We start from the raw sequence: 20,532 nt of genomic DNA on the forward strand, positions 1-20,532 counted from the left end.
TTTCCCCAAATGAGCTGGAAAGAAAACTATCAAACTGTCAGACTAACGTGCACTGTTTTCTCAGTCACTTTTGACTGGGTTTAAAAGAGAAGTAGGGCTTTTTTCCCCCTATTTATACTTACCTAGGTGGATGCAGCATTGGACACCCACTGGCTCTAAGAGAGAGAGAACTCAGCAATCACATGACTGCTGATCGTTGAGTTGTTAGAGAGTGGGACTGTCAGTAACAGTTCTCTGCTCAGTCCCCCAGCACTCACTGGAGCACTGGGCTGTGGGGGAAGGAGGAAGCTGCAGGCTCAGACTCCCAGCGCTTTGCTGAGAGGCTGAAACAGGTGCTGCTCCAGACTCTGGGGTGGATCCCAACTTTGAAGTTGGGATCTTTCCCTAGCCTGGACCAGCTGAGTGACATCAGCCAACACATCAGCTGAAAATGGGTCACAGTAGTGCAGAACAAACTGCACTCCTGTGTCCACAGGAGAAGTACAGCCAAAAAAACTTTGGCTATAATTCTCCTTTAACTCTGGAGGTGGATTCTTTGGTTAGATCCATCAATATTACTTTTGTTTGTTTTATTCTAATACAGAGGTGTCCAATCTCCTGCATGCTCGATGGGGCCCTAGTTGATGCACAGAGGTTCAGGTCCTTCCTTGTTCACTATAGGGGCTGTGTGTTAGTGCTTCACTGTAAGCATACCCCCTACCTGAAAAAAGGAAAATCATGTATACGTGATTTTGCGCACCCTTGCCGTCCTGTAGCAGTATATCTGCTATAGGGCAGACAGGAAGCGGTTAGTAAACACAAAAGTGGGGATGCTGGGCATTGTCTAATTGTCCAGCCCCCCCAGTGCTATCCGCCCCCTGTGCTCTCCCCCCCCCCCGTGCTTTTCAGCATTGAAAATAAAAAGTTAAAAACAATTGCATGTGATTTTAATTTATAATTTGTGGGATCGGTGTGCACCATGTGATTTTTTGTTTGAGGTTTTTTTAGTTATATTTTGGTTTCATTGTATTTTTTTTTGGGGGGGGGTTTGTAGACATATTTATTTTGATTTGGTTACACAATTGTTTTTTTTTTTTGGTTATTCAGTTTCAATTAATCAATTTTAAATACATTGCAGTGAAGTTCTATCTGGAGCAAGGGAGTTTATATTTACCAGTCTATTGATTTCAGCTGCAGATTAATTAAAGGAGGTTGAGCTGCGGGGATAGACTGAGTGGTTATGATTAACCTCTAAAAGTAGTGCGTCAATCCATTTCTTCCTTCCCCCACTGTTTTTGTGCCTCATTGCTTCATATAACATAATTGTTTATTGCTTCATATAACAGGACAAATGTCCTGTTATATGAAGCAATAAAAGTGGAAAAAGGTGTGCGGCCGTCCATAGTTTTCTTCCTTTACCACTGTAGTCCAGACGCGCTTCTGCAACCTAAGGCCTCAGCCAAATATATTCAGATATTATCAGGTACAAAAGGAGAAACAGAGGAACCATGGCCATGTGTGTGAATGAGAAAAAAGTAGAAATGCAGAGTCCCATGGAAGGAGTAACCACTGCGTAGATACCAAATTTTGATGCGGGGGGGGGGTGCCCGATTTTAGTCTTGCCTAGGGCAGCACAAAGCCAAAATACACCATTGGATCCATGGAAGGAGTAACCACTGCGTAGATACCACTGGAAGTGACCTCTGTGTATCCCTCTGTGCTCATACTTTCCCCCCCCTCCAACACCTACTCTCTCTCTCCTTCCCTCTCTCTGTTCCCCTTTTTCCCCCCTTCCATCTCATCCCTCCCCATAGCCACCCTACTGTATATGTCAGGGCTCCCGGGTGTGACCAGAGGTGTGTGACTGACGCAGGGAAACGCAGACTTCAGATAAGTTATAAACAATTTATTAACACTAACAATACAAACATAAACGCAGTGCAATACTAAAACATAACACAGTGCAAACAAACCAAACCAAACCACCCACAGATAACAGTACATACAGTGCAAGCGTCGTCAGGCAGGCCGGGTCAATATCAATCGGGCAGGTAGGTACAGGGGGAGCAAGCGGAGAATAGTCAGGTCACGAGCAGGGTACAGCAACTAACAGGCAGGTAGGTACAGGGGGTCAGGCAGAGAATGGTCGGGGTCACAAGCCAGGGATCAGAACAGGAGCAGTCAGCAGAGGTCAGAATCAAGCCGGGTCAGCAACAAGACAGGAACAGGAACAGGAGCAGGATGCAGGAACAAGATACAGGGCCCAGGAAAAACACAACACCAAGGCAGAGTCTGCAGGTCTGAATGTCCCTTAAATACACCAGTATAATTAGTTCCAGGTGTTTGACTGGCTGCAAGGTTGAGTCTCTGATTGCTGGGAGCACCCGCTGGCCAGCCCTGGTACTGCAGCTCACAAGGCAGGTGAGTCCCACTATTGCTGGCCAGTCCATTCCTGACAGTACCCCCCCCTCAAGGAGCAGCCTCAGGACGCTCCAAACAGTCCTAGCTGGGCAAAATGTTCCACCGCCCGGGTCTGGTAACTGGCGGGATATCAAAGACTGGCACACCGGGCAGGACTCCGGGCAGCGGCACACCGGGCAGGACTCCGGGCAGCGGCACACCGGGCAGAGGCACATCGGGCTGGACTCCGGGCAGAGGCACATCGGGCTGGACTCCGGGCAGAGGCACATCGGGCTGGACTCCGGGCAGAGGCACATCGGGCTGGACTCCAGAAAGAGGCACATCGGGCTGGACTCCGGGCAGAGGCACATCGGGCTGGACTCCGGGCAGAGGCACATCGGGCTGGACTCCGGGCAGGGGCACATCGGATTACCAGGTGAAGCAGCAGGCACTGGGCCCCCAGGCGGGGCGACAGGCATCGGGCCCCCAGGCGGGGCGACAGGCATCGGGCCCCCAAGCGGAGCGGCGGGTGCCGGGCCCCCAAGCGGAGCGGCGGGCGCCGGGCCCCCAGGCGGGGCGACAGGCATCGGGCCCCCAGGCGGGGCGACAGGCATCGGGCCCCCAGGCGGAGCGGCGGGTGCCGGACCCCCAGGCGGAGCGACAGGTCTCGGGCCCCCAGGCGGAGAGGCGGGCGCCGGACCCCCAGGCGGAGCGACAGGTCTCGGGCCCCCAGGCGGAAAGGCGGGCGCCGGACCCCCAGGCGGAGCGACAGATCTCGGGCCCCCAGGCGGAGCGGCGGGCACCGGACCCCCAGGCGGAGCGACAGGTCTCAGGCCCCCAGGCGGAGCGGCGGGCACCGGACCCCCAGGCGGAGCGACAGGTCTCAGGCCCCCAGGCGGAGCGACGGGTCTCAGGCCCCCAGGCGGAGCGACGGGTCTCAGGCCCCCAGGCGGAGCGACGGGTCTCAGGCCCCCAGGCGGAGCGACGGGTCTCAGGCCCCCAGGCGGAGCAACGGGTCTCAGGCCCCCAGGCGGAGCGACGGGTCTCAGGCCCCCAGGCGGAGCGGCGGGCGCCGGACCCCCAGGCGGAGCGGCGGGCGCCGGACCCCCAGGCGGAGCGACAGGTCTCGGACCCCCAGGCGGAGCGGCGGGCACCGAGTCACCAGGCACGACAGTGGGCACCGAGTCGTCTGGCAAGACTGCGGGCACCGAGTCGTCTGGCAAGACTGCGGGCACCGAGTCAACTGGCGGAACAGCGGGCATCGAGTCAACTGGCGGAACAGCGGGCATCGAGTCAACTGGCGGAACTGCGGGCACCGAGTCGTCTGGCAAGACTGCGGGCACCGAGTCGTCTGGCAAGACTGCGGGCACCGAGTCGTCTGGCAAGACTGCGGGCACCGAGTCAACTGGCGGAACAGCGGGCATCGAGTCAACTGGCGGGACTGCGGGCACCGAGTCGTCTGGCAAGACTGCGGGCACCGAGTCGTCTGGCAAGACTGCGGGCACCGAGTCGTCTGGCAAGACTGCGGGCACCGAGTCGTCTGGCGGAACAGCGGGCATTGAGTCAACTGGCGGAACAGCGGGCACCGAGTCGTCTGGCAAGACTGCGGGCACCGAGTCGTCTGGCAAGACTGCGGGCACCGAGTCAACTGGCGGAACAGCGGGCATCGAGTCAACTGGCAAGACTGCGGGCACCGAGTCGTCTGGCAAGACTGCGGGCACCGAGTCGTCTGGCAAGACTGCGGGCACCGAGTCGTCTGGCAAGACTGCGGGCACCGAGTCGTCTGGCAAGACTGCGGGCACCGAGTCGACTGGCGGAACAGCGGGCATCGAGTCAACTGGCGGAACTGCGGGCACGAGTCGTCTGGCAAGACTGCGGGCACCGAGTCGTCTGGCAAGACTGCGGGCACCGAGTCAACTGGCAAGACTGCGGGCACCGAGTCAACTGGCAAGACTGCGGGCACCGAGTCAACTGGCAAGACTGCGGGCACCGAGTCAACTGGCGGAACAGCGGGCATCGAGTCAACTGGCGGAACAGCGGGCACCGAGTCGTCTGGCAAGACTGCGGGCACGAGTCGTCTGGCAAGACTGAGGGCACCGAGTCGTCTGGCAAGACTGAGGGCACCGAGTCGTCTGGCAAGACTGAGGGCACCGAGTCGTCTGGCAAGACTGCGGGCACCGAGTCGTCTGGCGGAACAGCGGGCACCGAGTCGTCTGGCAAGACTGCGGGCACCGAGTTGTCTGGCATTGGATTGTCTGGCTCGACAGCGGGCATCGGGTCACCAGGTATGACAGCGGGCACTGGGTCACCAGGCATCAGGTCATTTGGCTCGCCAGCGGGCACAGCGTCATCTGGCAAGGCAGTGGGCACCGAGTCACCAGGTACGACAGCGGGCTCTGAGTCAATTGGCACGACAGCGGGCACCGGATCAGGTACCGGATTATCTGGATCAACAGCGGGCATCGAGTCAACTGGCCTAATAGGATCATCAGGCTGGATCAGTTCATTATGCTGGGTAGAAGCATCCGGCTGAGTAGAGGCATCCGGCTGAGTAGAGGCTTCAGGCTGAGTAGAGGCTTCAGGCTGAGTAGAGGCTTTAGGCTGAGTACAGGCATCAGGCTGAGTAGAGGCATCAGGCTGAAGAGAGGCATCAGGCTGAACCACGGAGGACAGGTTCTCAGACGGTAGGCTCACCGGTTTGGATACTGGCAGGATGGTACTGGTTGGAAAGAATTTTCGCTTTTTTCTGGTTTTAACTACTGGGGCACTGCAAGTAAACGCAGGTCTGCAAATGAATGGAGCAGCTGGAGACAGAGAAGAGCTGGAGGATGGAACAGGGGAAGGAACAGTCGCTACAGAGGGCTTCTTTACAGGGTTAAAGGCAGGATAGGTGCAGCGAGTGGGAACAGGGTACTGACATGCGGTAGATAGCCAAGTATACTGGGCTGTAACTGGAGGAGCTGTTGGGAATACAGGAGTAGAGCTTTGAGGAGATAGATTAGAAGCAGGACTGGGTCTTTGTAAGCTGACTGAGGCTGGGTGCAACAAGTCTGACCATGTCTGCAGTATGGGTTGAACAAAGCTGAGCTTACACAAAGCCTGTCTGACCAAAGACTGCACTGCATTTATACAATCTCTTAGTACCTGTGGTGAACATGTGGAATAACGCTCCAGAAAGTAACCTACATCATCCTCTAATAACCACACCAGGGACTCTACCTGGTCTGCACTAAATGGTGGCAAAAATTCATCCCTGCATTCGGGGGTACCAGATGAAACCAACTCAGCACAAACCTCAATCAATGGCTGCACCTCAGAGAACTCTGTGCCCTAATCTACTAGAACATGAGCGAGCCGTATACATTCTAGCAGTTCATCCCGGGTATACTCCTTCAGAGTTTGATAAGCATACTCCCTGTCATCAAACACTAGCAGATATAAATACGCAACCTCATCCAGATCCATCCTTCCCCTCAACAAACCAAGATGGCTTCCCTGTGCAGCCACTTCTGGTCAGGATTGTGCCTTGGTGTAATGTCAGGGCTCCCGGGTATGACCAGAGGTGTGTGACTGACGCAGGGAAACGCAGACTTCAGATAAGTTATAAACAATTTATTAACACTAACAATACAAACATAAACGCAGTGCAATACTAAAACATAACACAGTGCAAACAAACCAAACCACCCACAGATAACAGTACATACAGTGCAAGCGTCGTCAGGCAGGCCGGGTCAATATCAATCGGGCAGGTAGGTACAGGGGGAGCAAGCGGAGAATAGTCAGGTCACGAGCAGGGTACAGCAACTAACAGGCAGGTAGGTACAGGGGGTCAGGCAGAGAATGGTCGGGGTCACAAGCCAGGGATCAGAACAGGAGAAGTCAGCAGAGGTCAGAATCAAGCCGGGTCAGCAACAAGACAGGAACAGGAGCAGGATGCAGGAACAAGATACAGGGCCCAGGAAAAACACAACACCAAGGCAGAGTCTGCAGGTCTGAATGTCCCTTAAATACACCAGTATAATTAGTTCCAGGTGTTTGACTGGCTGCAAGGTTGAGTCTCTGATTGCTGGGAGCACCCGCTGGCCAGCCCTGGTACTGCAGCTCACAAGGCAGGTGAGTCCCACTATTGCTGGCCAGTCCATTCCTGACAGTATATCTCCCTCCAATTCTTATCTCTGTGGGCCCTATACTATTCCGTGTGCATCTTTTCTCTTGACTCCTTCACTATATATACAGTGTGTTGTACACTACATAGTCCTGAACAAAGTGTTCATTATTTCAACTGGTTTTAATGGAGTTCTTATTAAAAGTAGACTCAGTCAGAGCAAATTATATTTTATTTGTGTGCAGAAAAACATATGTGAATTCAAGTTTTCATTTTTTAAGATGATCCCTTGTCCTGAGGTTTATGTGTGTCAGTGAGAGTCAGTTGTGGTACAGTAATTAGGAGTATTTTATGGGTACAAGGACGGTGGCATATGTGTAGAGTGTATACAGGAGACAAGGCTCAGGTTCTGTTTATTCATTTCCCTTTAAGCCACTCCCATTGTTAGGTGCAACCTGACCATAACCACCATTTGGACATGTTTTTTGCTCAATGCTAGAGTTCCTCAAGTCTTTCAAAATACTAGTCATGCTCACATTTTGTCACATCCTTTTGACTCTCTCATTACAAAGCTGGGCAGACTACATGTTATGGGCATTGTTAATGCTTACATATTTTTTTTATATCAATTCTCTTAGTTTATAATATGAGTTTCTGTCTTATTTCAGGTTTTCAGTAAAAAATGCACTCTGTCAGTAAATTTTCAATGTTTTGTCAGTGAAAAAAAGTTATGGGAAAGGTGCTAACTGGGAGCCAAACAGACGCAACTCATCAGTGTCCATCAGTGCTGCCTATCAGTGCCCATCAGTGCTGCCTATCAGTACAGCCTCATCAATGCACATAGTGAAGGAGAAAAATTACCTGTTTGCTAAATTTTATTATAGAAACAAAGAAAAACCTTTTTTTTTCAAATGTTTTGCTCTTTTTTTGTTTATAGTGCAAACAATCAAACATCCAGTGGTGATTAAATACCACCAAAAGAAAGCTCTATTTGTGTGAAAAAAAATTATAAAAATTTCATACGGGTACAGTGTTGCATGACCGCGAAATTGAAATTCAAAATGCGACAGCGCTGAAAGCTGAAAATTGGCCTGGGCACGAAGGGGGTATAAGTGCCCAGTAGGCAAGTGGTTAAAAATGGCACTCCCCTTTAAAACCTCCTCTTTTGCATTTGCTCCTTCTTCCTGCTTGACTAAATCTCTTGTTATTTTTTCCCTTGAATTTGGGTTCCACTTAAAAAAAGACTGGACTGTTTTTATTTTGAGACTAAAGGATCGCAGTTATCTTGTGTACTATATTTCAAACACAAATGAACTCTGTTTTTCGGTGCAGGATATTAGCAACACAGTGTTGTGATACCACATGCCCATTTAGGTAAGGACTCACCTGTAACTTATGACCCTTTGAGATATACTGGGTCATTTAGCACTTATTTTTCCATAGGATTTCACCACTCTGTGCCAATAGCCAGTACCAGGGCTCACCACACAGGACTTTAGCAAAACATTTTTTAATAAACTGGTTGCGCAATGAACTTGTTTCTGTGGTTCTTCTATATGTAGCCAGGTGCTGGCTACATCATTATACCATTCAGGAACATTTACAGATGAGACTATGGTTAATCCTTTTTCCCCCTAGTGCCCAGTACTGGGACTACTACATCACTTCCTGTTAGCAGAGTGGATCCAGTTCTTCTGACAGCAGGGGATCCTGGGACCTGTAGTCCTATAGCCAATACATACTGTATTTCTGAGTGCTGACTGAACTACAACTACCAGAGAGCTGGGAAACCACAAGGAGGCCCAGACTGGCGATCGGCACAGCTCAGGGCCAGTATAGCACACAGAGGGGCCTCCCAGGCTTGTCTTTCCTCCGTGGTGACTGCTGCTTGTGGGTGGGAAGTGATGGGGAGTATGGCGATGTCAGATACTTAGGCAACTGTGCATAGTCCGAAGTCTGACTTCAGAGTTACCGAGCTGCAGAGATCACCATGGACCCCACCCCATAGTAGGAGACAAGACCGATTGTCGGCATTGTCAAAGATGGGGGAGGCATCTAACAATTCAGGGCTGGAAAGTTACACAGGGGGAGGTGGCTGTTAAGTCCTCCTCACGGCTGTCTTTTGATCTGTGTCCATGTGGCTATAGACAGTGGTACGTCCTCAGGCACTGTGAAAACTTGGAGTCCCGCTGACACAGGTTACCATAAGCAGGCATCAGCTTACACAAGTTCCAGTTCTCGGTCCTGTTGCAAACACCTGACCTTCGCATCCCATCTCACAATGTACTGTGGAGTCCAAAAGAGTTAAAAAATGTCCTCAGTCCCCATGAGGGGTGAAGATTCTGTGAGGCCAGGTATATGGGTAGCACAGTGGCTAAATGGTTAGCACTTCCGCCTGGCAGTACTAAGGTCCTTGTTTCAAATCCCAACCACGGCACCACCTGCCTGGAGTTTGCATGTTCTCCCTGTGCCTATGTGGGTTTCCTCCACGTACTCTGGTTTCCTCCCACACTCCAATGACATGGTAGGTGAATTGGCTCCTGTCTAAATTGCCCCTAGTATGTGTATGTATGAATGTAAGTTAGGGGCCTTAGATTGTACACTCCTTGAGGGTTAGGGACCAATGTGAATGTACAATATATATACAGTATATGTAAAGCGCTGCATAAATTGACAGTGCTATATAAGTACCTGTAATAAATGAAACCATCAGATCAATCAAGATCATTTTGTCTGTGATCACCACCCCCATTCTACTACACCTTCATACCACAAGACCACATGAATAACTAATGCTGTAGCTGCTGCACACTATCACAGATATAATGCCTTATGAAGATTGCACCAGTAAATGGATTCCCTTTAAGGCTAGGTTCACAATATAACTTTCCATGGCTGGCCTTGTGATAGGAAGGTGTGATGGAATGGGGGGAGGTGATCATAGACAAAATGATTATTGATTCTGAGGGATTTGTGATAGAACAAATGTTTTGCTTTTACCTATTTTAAGACCCTTTCACACAGGCGAACTCCGCCAAGCGGATCCGCCTGCTCAGGTGATCTGTCCGCTGAATAATAACAAGAGAGCATGAGGCCATATATATTTATCACTATCACTGAATGTATTTTATCTGCCAAGTAACCGAACACCAGACAGCAAAAAAGGGGGGATGTGAAAAGAAATTCACAAGAAAAAGCGGTTACATTATGGACAGAAAGCGATACCCAAAAATGTATAAAAAAATTATGCTTTATTACAAATTTTGCTCATGTTTAGAAATTTAGGTAAATACCACAGTTAGCCATCACCACAAAAGGAGACAATACCAAAGGAATTGACCTAAAACAAAAAGTTATTTAAAAGACAGACGTCATGACCAGCCATGAGTATGGTTGTGCTGTAAAGACAATGACACAAGCTCTAGTGTATATGCAGCACAGGCACATAGGACTAGGTGACGCCATTCTCAGTTTAATTGACTTAATGCTATACTCTGATTAAAAAGTGTTGCTTTCATTTTTTTGAGCTGTGTACTTTCAGTCATCACAACCTGATGCTTCTTCTGTGTCAATCTTTCTACAACATGATGCACATTGAACCAATGGCTACCATCAATAGGGACAAGTAGTAATGTAGAGAAGTACATGATTGCCAGTACAATTTCTCTTTTTCCCGCAAGGTTTCACTGTCAAATAATGTGAGACCCCTGAGGTTTTAATTTATTCCACCTTCAAGTTGGTGGACATTCTCCCTGACAGTCATTAATGCTGAGGTTGAAATATTAAAAGCTAGGGAGATGGATCCTGCCTAATGCTGCAGGAGAAATATTACAAAGTAAAAGGTAAAAGGGTGGAGCCTGGCTAGGTCAGTCCATAACTCCCAACGTTTGACCTTGACAAAGAAGAACATTTTTTTAGAGGGGCAAATATGGTGGTGCGTAGCAAACTACATCAAAAAGTGGCCATTGTCAGTGAAAATTGGGTGTAGCCATATGGATGTGGTTTGCAGATATTCCTGAGAGATTTGATACAATTCCTACCTGGCACTGGAAGATTTATCTTAAAAATGACAGAAGCACATCCAAGAAGGTAATATTAATTAATACAAATGATTTCTGTATTTGTTTAGCTAACTACAACCTTTAGTTTGGCCTGTGTACAATATAGTGTAGCAACCCAACAGCTCTTGCAGAGAATACAGTGATAAACACCAACAAATGTACAACGAAGTGTAGTTATGCAGAGATCAAGTGTGTGTAAAGCACAGGTTAGTGTACACAGTAAAACCAAAAATCCCCCCTTCCTCCCTTTATAAACCCCCCCAAGTTCATATTCATATTCCCCCCCAATACAGATGTACAGTTCTAAACCATGCTAGTAAAGATGGTTCCATACCTCTGAAGATGTGCGTGCGCACGTAACGCGTAAGGAGGAGCCTGGACGTCGAGACGCTACGCCGCCGGAGCCACGTGGAGGCCCGGCGGCCATTATTCAGAGTGTCAGGGTTAGTTTGTCTTGCTGACACATCTTTATGATACCTGCCTACTTTGAATTGGATACTATAATTTTTAATAAAGCTGCTTTTTATAACCTACTACACTATGGGTGTCCTTCCCTAAAACTCCCCTGAGGAGCTTTTGCTTGCAGAATCCTGATCTTGGAATCCTACACCTAATTGGGAAGAGGAGGATCTGTTGCTGCATCCACAGAGGAGGGATCCACCATTCCTGTAACTGGACCAGCTTTATCCCCTTCTGGATTGAGGATCCATGAGCTCTAGATGCACGCTGCGTTTATGTGTCTTGCTTCTGGTGAGTGCGTTTTTCAGCCGTTTCCACACGGATCACCAATTTTGAATCCTCATTTGTCACTGGACACGTCCATATGACCAAGACTTTCAGTGGACTTATATCTGTCTTACTATCACTACTTTTAGCGCTGCACTAATTTTATGTTAGTAAAGATAACCCTTACAGCAAAGATCCCCTCCCAGCCCTTCCTAACACATACCCCCCCCCCAGCCCTTTCTAAGAGCAGGCCCCTTCTTTACTATTAGAGCACATTCACAAGCAAATCTTGTGCTCACCTCATTCAGATACCAAGTGACAATATGCATATAAATGAGTTTTGGAGGTATACCAGTCTATTGGAAGAACTAGCCTACAGCCAGGAGAAATGTAACCTGCAGTGATACATGGATGCTTCTCCTCCTGGGGACTTCTCCCTCCATGGGAGGTAAGACACAGGGCATGGCTGGACTTTCATATTTGCCAACCAGGGGCGGACTGACAACTTATGGGGCCCCCGGGCAATAGGAGATCATGGGGCCCCTGTGTCCTTGCCCAAACTCAAAAAAGCCTATGAAAAAGCTACCAGGGGAATCTCATGGGGCCCCCTACTGACCTTGGGCCCTCGGGCACTGCCCGAGTTTCCAAATGGTCAGTCCGCCCCTGTTGCCAACTGTCCCTGATTTGCTGATGGTCGGTGTAGAGATCTCCCCATTAGTGGTCAGATTAGAAATCTGGTTACACTGATGATCAGTGTAGAATCCCTACTTACATGCATGCAAAAGATTTCAAGATTTTCTCTACATGATTTAGAATTTGCCACAGTGTATTATCTCCAATTTGTATTTGTTTTATTTGTGCCCGGAATAAGAAAACAGCTGCAAAAGTGACTGCAGAGCTCAATATCAGTCCTGTGAAGTTCTGCTTTAAAAGTTGTAGCTAGCTAAACAAATATATCAATTAATTTTACTACTGAGCAATACCTTCTAATATTTCTATCCTAATTATGATACATTTTTCTGTATATACAATGTTTTAAAATTAAAAAATTGCCCCCACAGCAAGCAAGTCCATTCACACACAGAGCCACTTGGCCCTGCCCCTTCTTTCTCCTCATTGGCTGACTGGCTGTGATTGACAGCAGCGGGAGACAATGGCTCCTGCTTGCTGTCTCAGCCAATGAGGAGGCAGAGACCCGGGACAGTCGAGGCTGCCATTCACATCGCTGGATCACGATGGGGCTCAGGTAAGTATTAGGGGGGCTGAGGGCACTGCTGCACACAGAAGGTAAAAAACCTTCAGAATTAAAACTGCTTTGATCCTTATGTTGTTAGAATCAGTAAATAGATAGAAACATATATTCTATTTTCTTGTTTTAACCTTTTTTTTTTTACACTACTTTAGTTGCCTCCTGGTTACTGGCCTAGGCCATAATGATGTCATACATCCCATGAATCTTCATGGGTATATTTTTTTTCATCTGGAGTAGGGAAAGAGGAATTTCTCACCTCAGCATGTCCTCCAATCTACATGTCTGAGCTAAGGGCAGATGGAATCCAGGAAGTGCTACATAAATCATTTGCCCTTACTCAAGATGGCCAAGGCTAGAGAGCTAGCGGATGATGGTGATTTGTCAACAAATAAAGGATGGAGACATTGATGGATGGGTGAGTTTGCCTTGAATATTACCAGTGAATTAAATATATGTTTTCACTTCGTGGCGTCAGATACAGATCCACTTTAAATTCAACTGCAATTATCTTCCACTCTTGAATATAAAACATGGCATTAAAGTCACAAGGTTTTCAATGAACTTTGTTTCACTCAAAATAACATCCAAAAACACATAACATTTGGGCATATTTGCAGTTTGCCATTTTAGAAGTATGATGTGGAACCGGGTACAATTCTTTAGTTTTACATTTGTACACTAGCATAAATGTCCTGAACTATATATAATTTATACAAACCACAGAATCAATTGTTCCTATGCAGTTTGATGATACTACTTTTAGTTAAAAGTAATTGGTATGTAACTTACATAATGGATAAATATATCTCTAATAGGAAACAAAAACACAGCACAACCTTTTCGAACCACTTGCCACCCTCTCACAGTACATCTACTGTGAGTGGGTGGCCGCTGCAGGCTAGACAAAGTACATGTACGTTGCTGCCTGCTTCTGGGTTTTTAGGGCACACGTGCAAGCACCCGCTGCTGACCTGTGATTGGACATAGCATAGTTTGTCAGAAAGTTTCAGCCATTGATTTCAGCTGAAACCTGCTGATCTGCACTCAGACACTCAGATCTTTGTGTAAGTAGAACAACGATCTGGCTGTTTCTTCTCCCTGAAAAGCAGGGAAAAAACAGCCAGATCTGTGAGTAAATGCAGCAAACATTACACTTGTTAGGTACACAGTTAACCCCTTCATTTCTCCTTGATGTTAACCCCTTCCCAGCCAGTGTCATTAGTACAGCGTACTGTATTATCAATGATTGCTGTATTAGTGTCACTAGTGACGTCAGTGCCAGTTAGTGTCTGCCACACTATCACAATTCTAATATAAGTCACTGATCACCGCCATTACAAGTATAATATCTATAGCTGCGTATATTCCGGTATATATATATACCATAGTTTGTAGATGCTATAACTTTCACCCAAACCAATTAATATACAGTTATTGGATTTTTTTTTTACCAAAGACATGTAGCAGAATACGTTTCTTCTTTTTTTAAATTTTCGTTTATATAATAAAAAATAAAAACGCAGTGTGGATCAAATACCACCAAAAGAAAACCTTTTTTTGCCAGTTAAAGTAGTACAATGCTGGATAGTAAAAAATGCCCCGGTCATGAAGGGGTAAAACCTTCTGGAGGTAAAGTGGTTAATCAGAAGTGATTTTTTGTTTAGATGCAAATTTTGTTGTATTAGTAGGGTTTTTTTATTTAAAGCTGGCCTTGCAGTAGAAAAGCTCAGCATACCCTTATGTATTAGCTCTTTCCCATGTAAATGAAAGTGTATTTAAATGTTAAGAACAAAAATTATGCATATTTTGGCTTACCAGTAAAACTGTAGTGGATGCATTTTTTTTTATTTGACTTGTGGGTGATTGGATATTGTTTGTAAAGTGAAATTTCACCCCTTTCACTAGGTTCTGTGGCATATTTTTTAGCAAAGTGAACAGCCATTTCGCCATTATTAAATTACCGCAATGGAGTCAACCTAGGACAGGAAGTTTCTTAGGTCTACAGAACTACTCTACAGAGCCCTCAAAAGAGAACACAGGCATTGTTTGAGAATTCAGTGCAATTTTGTTAGCTTGCTATTTGTGCTTTACTACACTTTAATGCAACGCATACGTTGTAGATGTGAAGCCACCCTGTAGGTATTCTTATCCATGTAAGCAGGTGTGACTACATATGTGTAGCTGCACAAAAGAGACTGGAACTATGTGTAATTAAAATAAGTTGTTTTTTTTAGCACAGCAAGTGACAAAATCATACAACACTACAATCATATACAAGTAAAAGCGAACATAATAAATGAAACCTAGTGAAAGATAACCTTATCTAACTAACTATATACAGTCGTGGTAGAGATGTGGTAAGGCTGAGTCAGGTGGGAGGTGTGACGATTGCGGCGTCAGACCCCAGCCCTTCTCACCAAACTTGTGACCGAAGGACTAGCCAATCTAAAACCACGCTGTCACGTGTGTAACAATGCCACGCCCAGCTGCACTCTGCACAAAGATTTTCCAGCTAATGGACCACAATCTGTGTATCTGCAGCCTGGGAGTGATTGTTACTGGGTCAGGTTAATTACGCAATTAACCCTTCACACTGCCACCACCTCCTTTTTGTACAGAGAAAGAGGAAACTCAGCAATATCAGCAATAACACTATGATGTTTGAATAATCGTCTGTATACCACTGTCACAGCAGGCAGGGTATACAGAGGTTTAAACACACACAGTAGCATTCAGAGGCAGTGATTCTTAGTTTGCAATAAAGAGCTTTAAAAATAGTTCAACACTTTCAGAAAGTAAGATTTATTACTAAAAGGTCAAAAGGGTGCAATAAAAATATTTACAGAAAAAGATGTAGCCAATATAGATATATATATATATATACATACAAAGAGCAATAGCACAGAAAGAGGTTTAGAGGGATAAAGTACTTGCCGTCAGCCTTGGATTAAGCAAAACAGGTTTTAGAGCCAAAAGGATGCCTTATCTCCCAAAGTTAGTTCCGATGTTAAAAGGGAGAATCTTCAACTTAACTCAGCTTAGCTCAGCTTTTTCTAAGAACTCAGCAGAGTGTCTCCTTAAAGCAGAGAACCAATCGCCTCATTTGGGGAGGGGTGTTGGGGCAGAGACCCAAGCTAGAACCAAAAACTCTTGATGTCATGGTTCTCGGTGCATTTAGCAGCCTGGCCACTAGTAGAGTAATATGCAGACGCATCTGCTGAACGGTTAGAAATAAAATATGACATACCTGCTTGGATGGTTAAGGAGATATACTTTTCTGCTCTCCTGTATATGCCAGCTAGGGGGTGTAATATATCAGGCGACTTGTATTAAAGTGAGCCATCCGAATATGTGCTCCATGTTTATGTAATTATGTCCTATTTGAAGATATAAAATTATATGGAAAAGTGAGTTTTTAAATGTAAGTCTGTTTTTACGACTACCTGGAATGTCTTTGAAATTCAGTGATGGCTTGGTTTATGGTTTTACGATCCCTTCTCCAGCAAGAGTCTCGCAGACATAGGGGCACCAGCTAGTGTGGGATTTATAACCATGACGCCCTCCCAGTGAGTTTGCTGCCTGTGATCTGCATCAAACAGACCACATGTCACTCAACAGAGAGGGAGGGGGATGAGGAAAGCTGATTTGGGAGTAGAAACGATACAAGATGGAAGATCCTTTGCCCAAAATGGAGGTTTGCATCCATCTCTGTGTGCACGTTTGCTACAGGAGGTGTGCAGGAGAACATGTGAAACGGGTCAGGAAGGGGGCCAGAACAGGGATCAGGTACAAGGAGAGCAATTAGAAGCAGCAGGATCAGGGTAACAGATGTAAACAGTAGGAACAAGATGAAAGATTGATAACAACTGGGTCAGGGTGGCAGGTACAAGATATACTGAATCAGGATAACAGGTGTAAAGTCTGGGTCAGGTGCAGGAATATAAACACAGAGACACTGTGAAAACCCAGAAAAGGGGCTAAATACCCTTCCAGCAGTCAGCATAAGGTGAAGATTAATTGCTGGGTAATGAAAGACACCTGCTGGTGGACACCAGGACTACACCCTTCAGGTCGGGAAACCACAGTGCGACCAGAAGTGATCCAGTTCCTAATAACAGTGCCTTTTCATCAGACTGGTTCTGGCTCAGTCTGTTTTCCCACAACAGACAGAACTTCTCCCCTAAAACACACATGTCGTCTCACAGCAGTTGAAAAATCGACAATGTGGTATTTTGCATAAATCACCTCAGCCTGGGCATCACTTTGCCCACCATCATCCCTGAGGTGCTTTTCAGCCATCAGTCAAATAACCAATAACAGAAAATAATCAGAAAACCATCTTTTTGTAATCAAAGCACTATTATTGCAGAGATGTCTAGTGTTTCATTTTCTTACATGAGAAATGTTGTTCTTAAACCTAAATAATAGTAATTATGTACTGCATGATATAAGAATTTTTGATTACTGCATGTGCCAATTGGTTGCAACACAATGACAAAAATGGTTACGGTAAAGGACATACAGGTGAAACTCGAAAAATTAGAATATCGTGCAAAAGTTCATTTATTTCAGTAATGCAACTTAAAAGGTGAAACTAATATATGAGATAGACTCATTACATGCAAAGCAAGATAGTTCAAGCCGTGATTTGTCATAATTGTGATAATTATGGCTTACAGCTCATGAAAACCCCAAATCCACAATCTCAGAAAATTAGAATATTACATGCAATCAATAAAACAAGGATTGTACATAGAACAATATCGGACCTCTGAAAAGTATAAGCATGCATACGTACTCAGTACTTGGTTTGGGCCCCTTTTGCAGCAATTACTGCCTCAATGAGGCGTGGCATGGAAGCTATCAGCCTGTGGCACTGCTGAGGTGTTATGGAAGACCAGGATGCTTCAATAGCGGCCATCAGCTCTTCTGCATTGTTCGGTCTCATGTCTCTCATCTTTCTCTTGGCAATGCCCCATAGATTCTCTATGGGGTTCAGGTCCGGCGAGTTTGCTGGCCAATCAAGCACAGTAATCCCATGGTCATTGAACAAGGTTTTGGTGCTTTTGGCAGTGTGGGCAGGTGCCAAGTCCTGCTGGAAAATGAAGTCAGCATCCCCATAAAGCTTGTCTGCAGAAGGAAGCATGAAGTGCTCCAAAATCTCCTGGTAGACGGCTGCATTGACCCTGGACTTAATGAAGCACAGTGGACCAACACCAGCAGATGACATGGCTCCCCAAATCAACACAGACTGTGGAAACTTCTCACTGGACTTCAAGCATCTTGCAGCATGTGCCTCTCCATTCTTCCTCCATACTCTGGGTCCTTGGTTTCCAAATGAGATGCAAAAGTTGCTCTCATCAGAAAAGAGGACTTTGGACCACTGAGCAACAGACCAGGTCTGCTGTTCTTTAGCCCAGGTAAGACGTTTCTGATGATGTTTGTTGTTCAGGAGCGGCTTGACATTTGAAGCCCATGTCCAGGATTCGTCTGTGTGTGGTGGCTCTTGATGCACTGACTCCAGCCTCAGTCCACTCCTAGGAAAGTCCCCAACAATTTTGAATGGCCTTTTCCTAACAATCCTCTCCAGGCTGTGGTCGTCCCTGCTGCTTGTGCACCTTTTTCTTCCACACTTTTCCCTTCCACATAAATTTCTATTAATGTGCTTTGATACAGCACTTTGGGAGTATCCAACTTCTTTTGCAATTACCTTTTGAGGCTTTCCCTCCTTATGGAGGGTGTCAATGATGGTTTTCTGCACAACTGTCATGTCAGCAGTCTTTCCCATGATTGTGATTCCTACTGAACCAGACTGAGAGACCATTTAAAGGCTCAGGAACCCTTTGCAGGTGTTATGGCTTAATTAGCTGATTAGAGTGGGACACTTTGAGCCTAGAGTATTGCACCTTTTCACAATATTCTAATTTTCTGAGATTGTGGATTTGGGGTTTTAATGAGCTGTAAGCCATAATCATCACAATTATGACAAATCACGGCTTGAACTATCTTGTTTTGAGTCTATCTCATATATTAGTTTCACCTTTTAAGTTGCATTACTGAAATAAATGAACTTTTGTACGATATTCTAATTTTTCGAGTTTCACCTGTAGACTGACCAATACATATTACAGAACAATCTGAGAATTTGTCATAACAACTAATCATTCATTTTGTCTTTATTCTGTTAAAAAATAAATAATTTTATTGTGAACAAATGTTGAGTGAAATATAGGAAAACAATGCAATTAAAAGTCATCAAGAGATTGACTATTTTTGTAGGAATGAGTATATCTCCACTGTGAATTTTACATTTGCTCATCTTTGGAATACCCATTAACCATCTGACAGCTATAGTGGTGGTAGTAGGGAGAAGTCCCCTCTTCAGCTAGATCTCCCTCAGGAATATGGCAGTAAACAGAACAAGTAGAAAGCATGAATCTCCCTACAGGGGGCACAGACAGCAATAAAAACCCAACTTGTGTTTTAATCCCTCCGCACGCTATCCAAAACAAAAAAAATGCCTTTCGTTATAGTTTAGGTAACAGTTATATAAAAACACATAAAAATAACTTAATGACACTTACTTTTGGCAGAACTGTCCCTTCCTTGCAATGAACACCTCCAATAAATACCATGTTAGGCATTATAGGTCTCGGATACTCAAAAACAAAATCATATCTCAAGAGCCATACAGAGCTTCTACTTAGAAGTTGCACAGGAGTGATTTCTCTTTTAAGGATCTCTGATCCCAACTGCACATATTGTTCATACATTGGTCCACAATAATTTGGCTCAAGCATATTGACCATAATGTTTTTCACACGTTCCATAAAGGTCATCCTGTCTTCATTCTTACTGAACAATCTGGGTACATAGGAACGTGGAGTTTCACCATGTGCACTTACATAGTCATAACAGCAGGGCAACCCCCTTAAGAAATTCACAGAGGGCAGGTCAAGATGTTCTGCTAGTATCACTCCACACAGTAAAATTGGATCAGTAAGGACAGCATCAAACTTTTCTTCCCGAAGTTCACGTATTAGGTCTTCATTGAGTAACATTCTCTCACACATGTTATAGAACATCTTAATTACAACCATCATGCTGCTGCGCATTGTAATAGCAGTCCCAGGAAAATAATTGGGAGCAGTAAAGTGCTCATTGGCCATTTTCTGAAGCTTTCCCTTAATCTCTTCATTGGTGTATGGGACAGGGAATGACTTTATATTGTATAGTTCAGATCTTCTCATTAACAGGCTGCTTTCTGGCATGACCACCACAACATGATGGCCATTTTGACCCAGCTTTGCTACCAGGGGAAGCATGCTGAGCCAGTGACTGCCATCCATAGGAACAACAAGCAGCCTACTCCCATCACCTTGACTAAGAGCACCTAAAAAGAACAAAAGGACAGCAAGGCTGCGTGGCAACATAACTATAGATGATCAAACGCAAAATGCTCTTTTAATAGATCATGTTGGAACCTTGATAGCTTCCCTTTATCTTGTGGAGGAACTTGGAATTTTGTCAGGAAAAGTTGCTGGTTAACCTACTGTTTAGTTTGTGACTTGTCAGTATTTAGATCCAAAATATCAAAAGCTAATCAAGTATAGGTCTAGGGCTGGAAATTGTGAAACTAACCTACAGTCTTGCACAATGCAGAAATATTTGTGCAATAAACCCAAAAACAAAAATGTAATATATTGCAGCTTACCAATCCTTAACCACTCCAAGTCCGGACACTTTCATCCCCTTCCAGTCCAGGTCAACTTTCAGCTTTCAGCCCTGTCACACTTTGAGTGACAATTACTCAGTCAGTGCAACACTGTACCCATATGAAATTTTTATAATTTTTTGGGACAGATAAAGCTTTCTTTTGGTGGTATTTAATCACCACTGGGTTTTTTATTTTTTGCTATATAAATGAAAAATACTGAACATTTTGAAAAAAATAAAGAGTTTTCCTAGTTCCTGTTATAAAATTTTGCAAATAATCCTTCTTCATA

The 20,532-nt window shown here is 45.6% G+C and overlaps 1 protein-coding gene across 1 annotated transcript in view; it reads right to left on the minus strand.

Moving 5' to 3' along the window:
* Window positions 1-19,974, minus strand: part of LOC149449495 (UDP-glucuronosyltransferase 1A1-like) — an 82,311-nt gene extending 62,337 nt beyond the window's left edge. The window contains exon 1 of the mRNA XM_089693164.1: window positions 19,111-19,974. Coding sequence (XP_089549290.1) covers window positions 19,111-19,959 — 849 coding nt within the window. The 5' untranslated portion in view covers window positions 19,960-19,974. The remainder of the gene's footprint in view (window positions 1-19,110) is intronic.
* Window positions 19,975-20,532: the final 558 nt, after the last annotated feature.

The sequence above is a fragment of the Staurois parvus genome, unplaced genomic scaffold, assembly GCF_062004578.1.
Source record: "Staurois parvus isolate SC_StPar_1 unplaced genomic scaffold, SC_StPar_1.0 ptg000616l, whole genome shotgun sequence".
Classification (NCBI taxonomy): Eukaryota; Metazoa; Chordata; class Amphibia; order Anura; family Ranidae; genus Staurois; species Staurois parvus.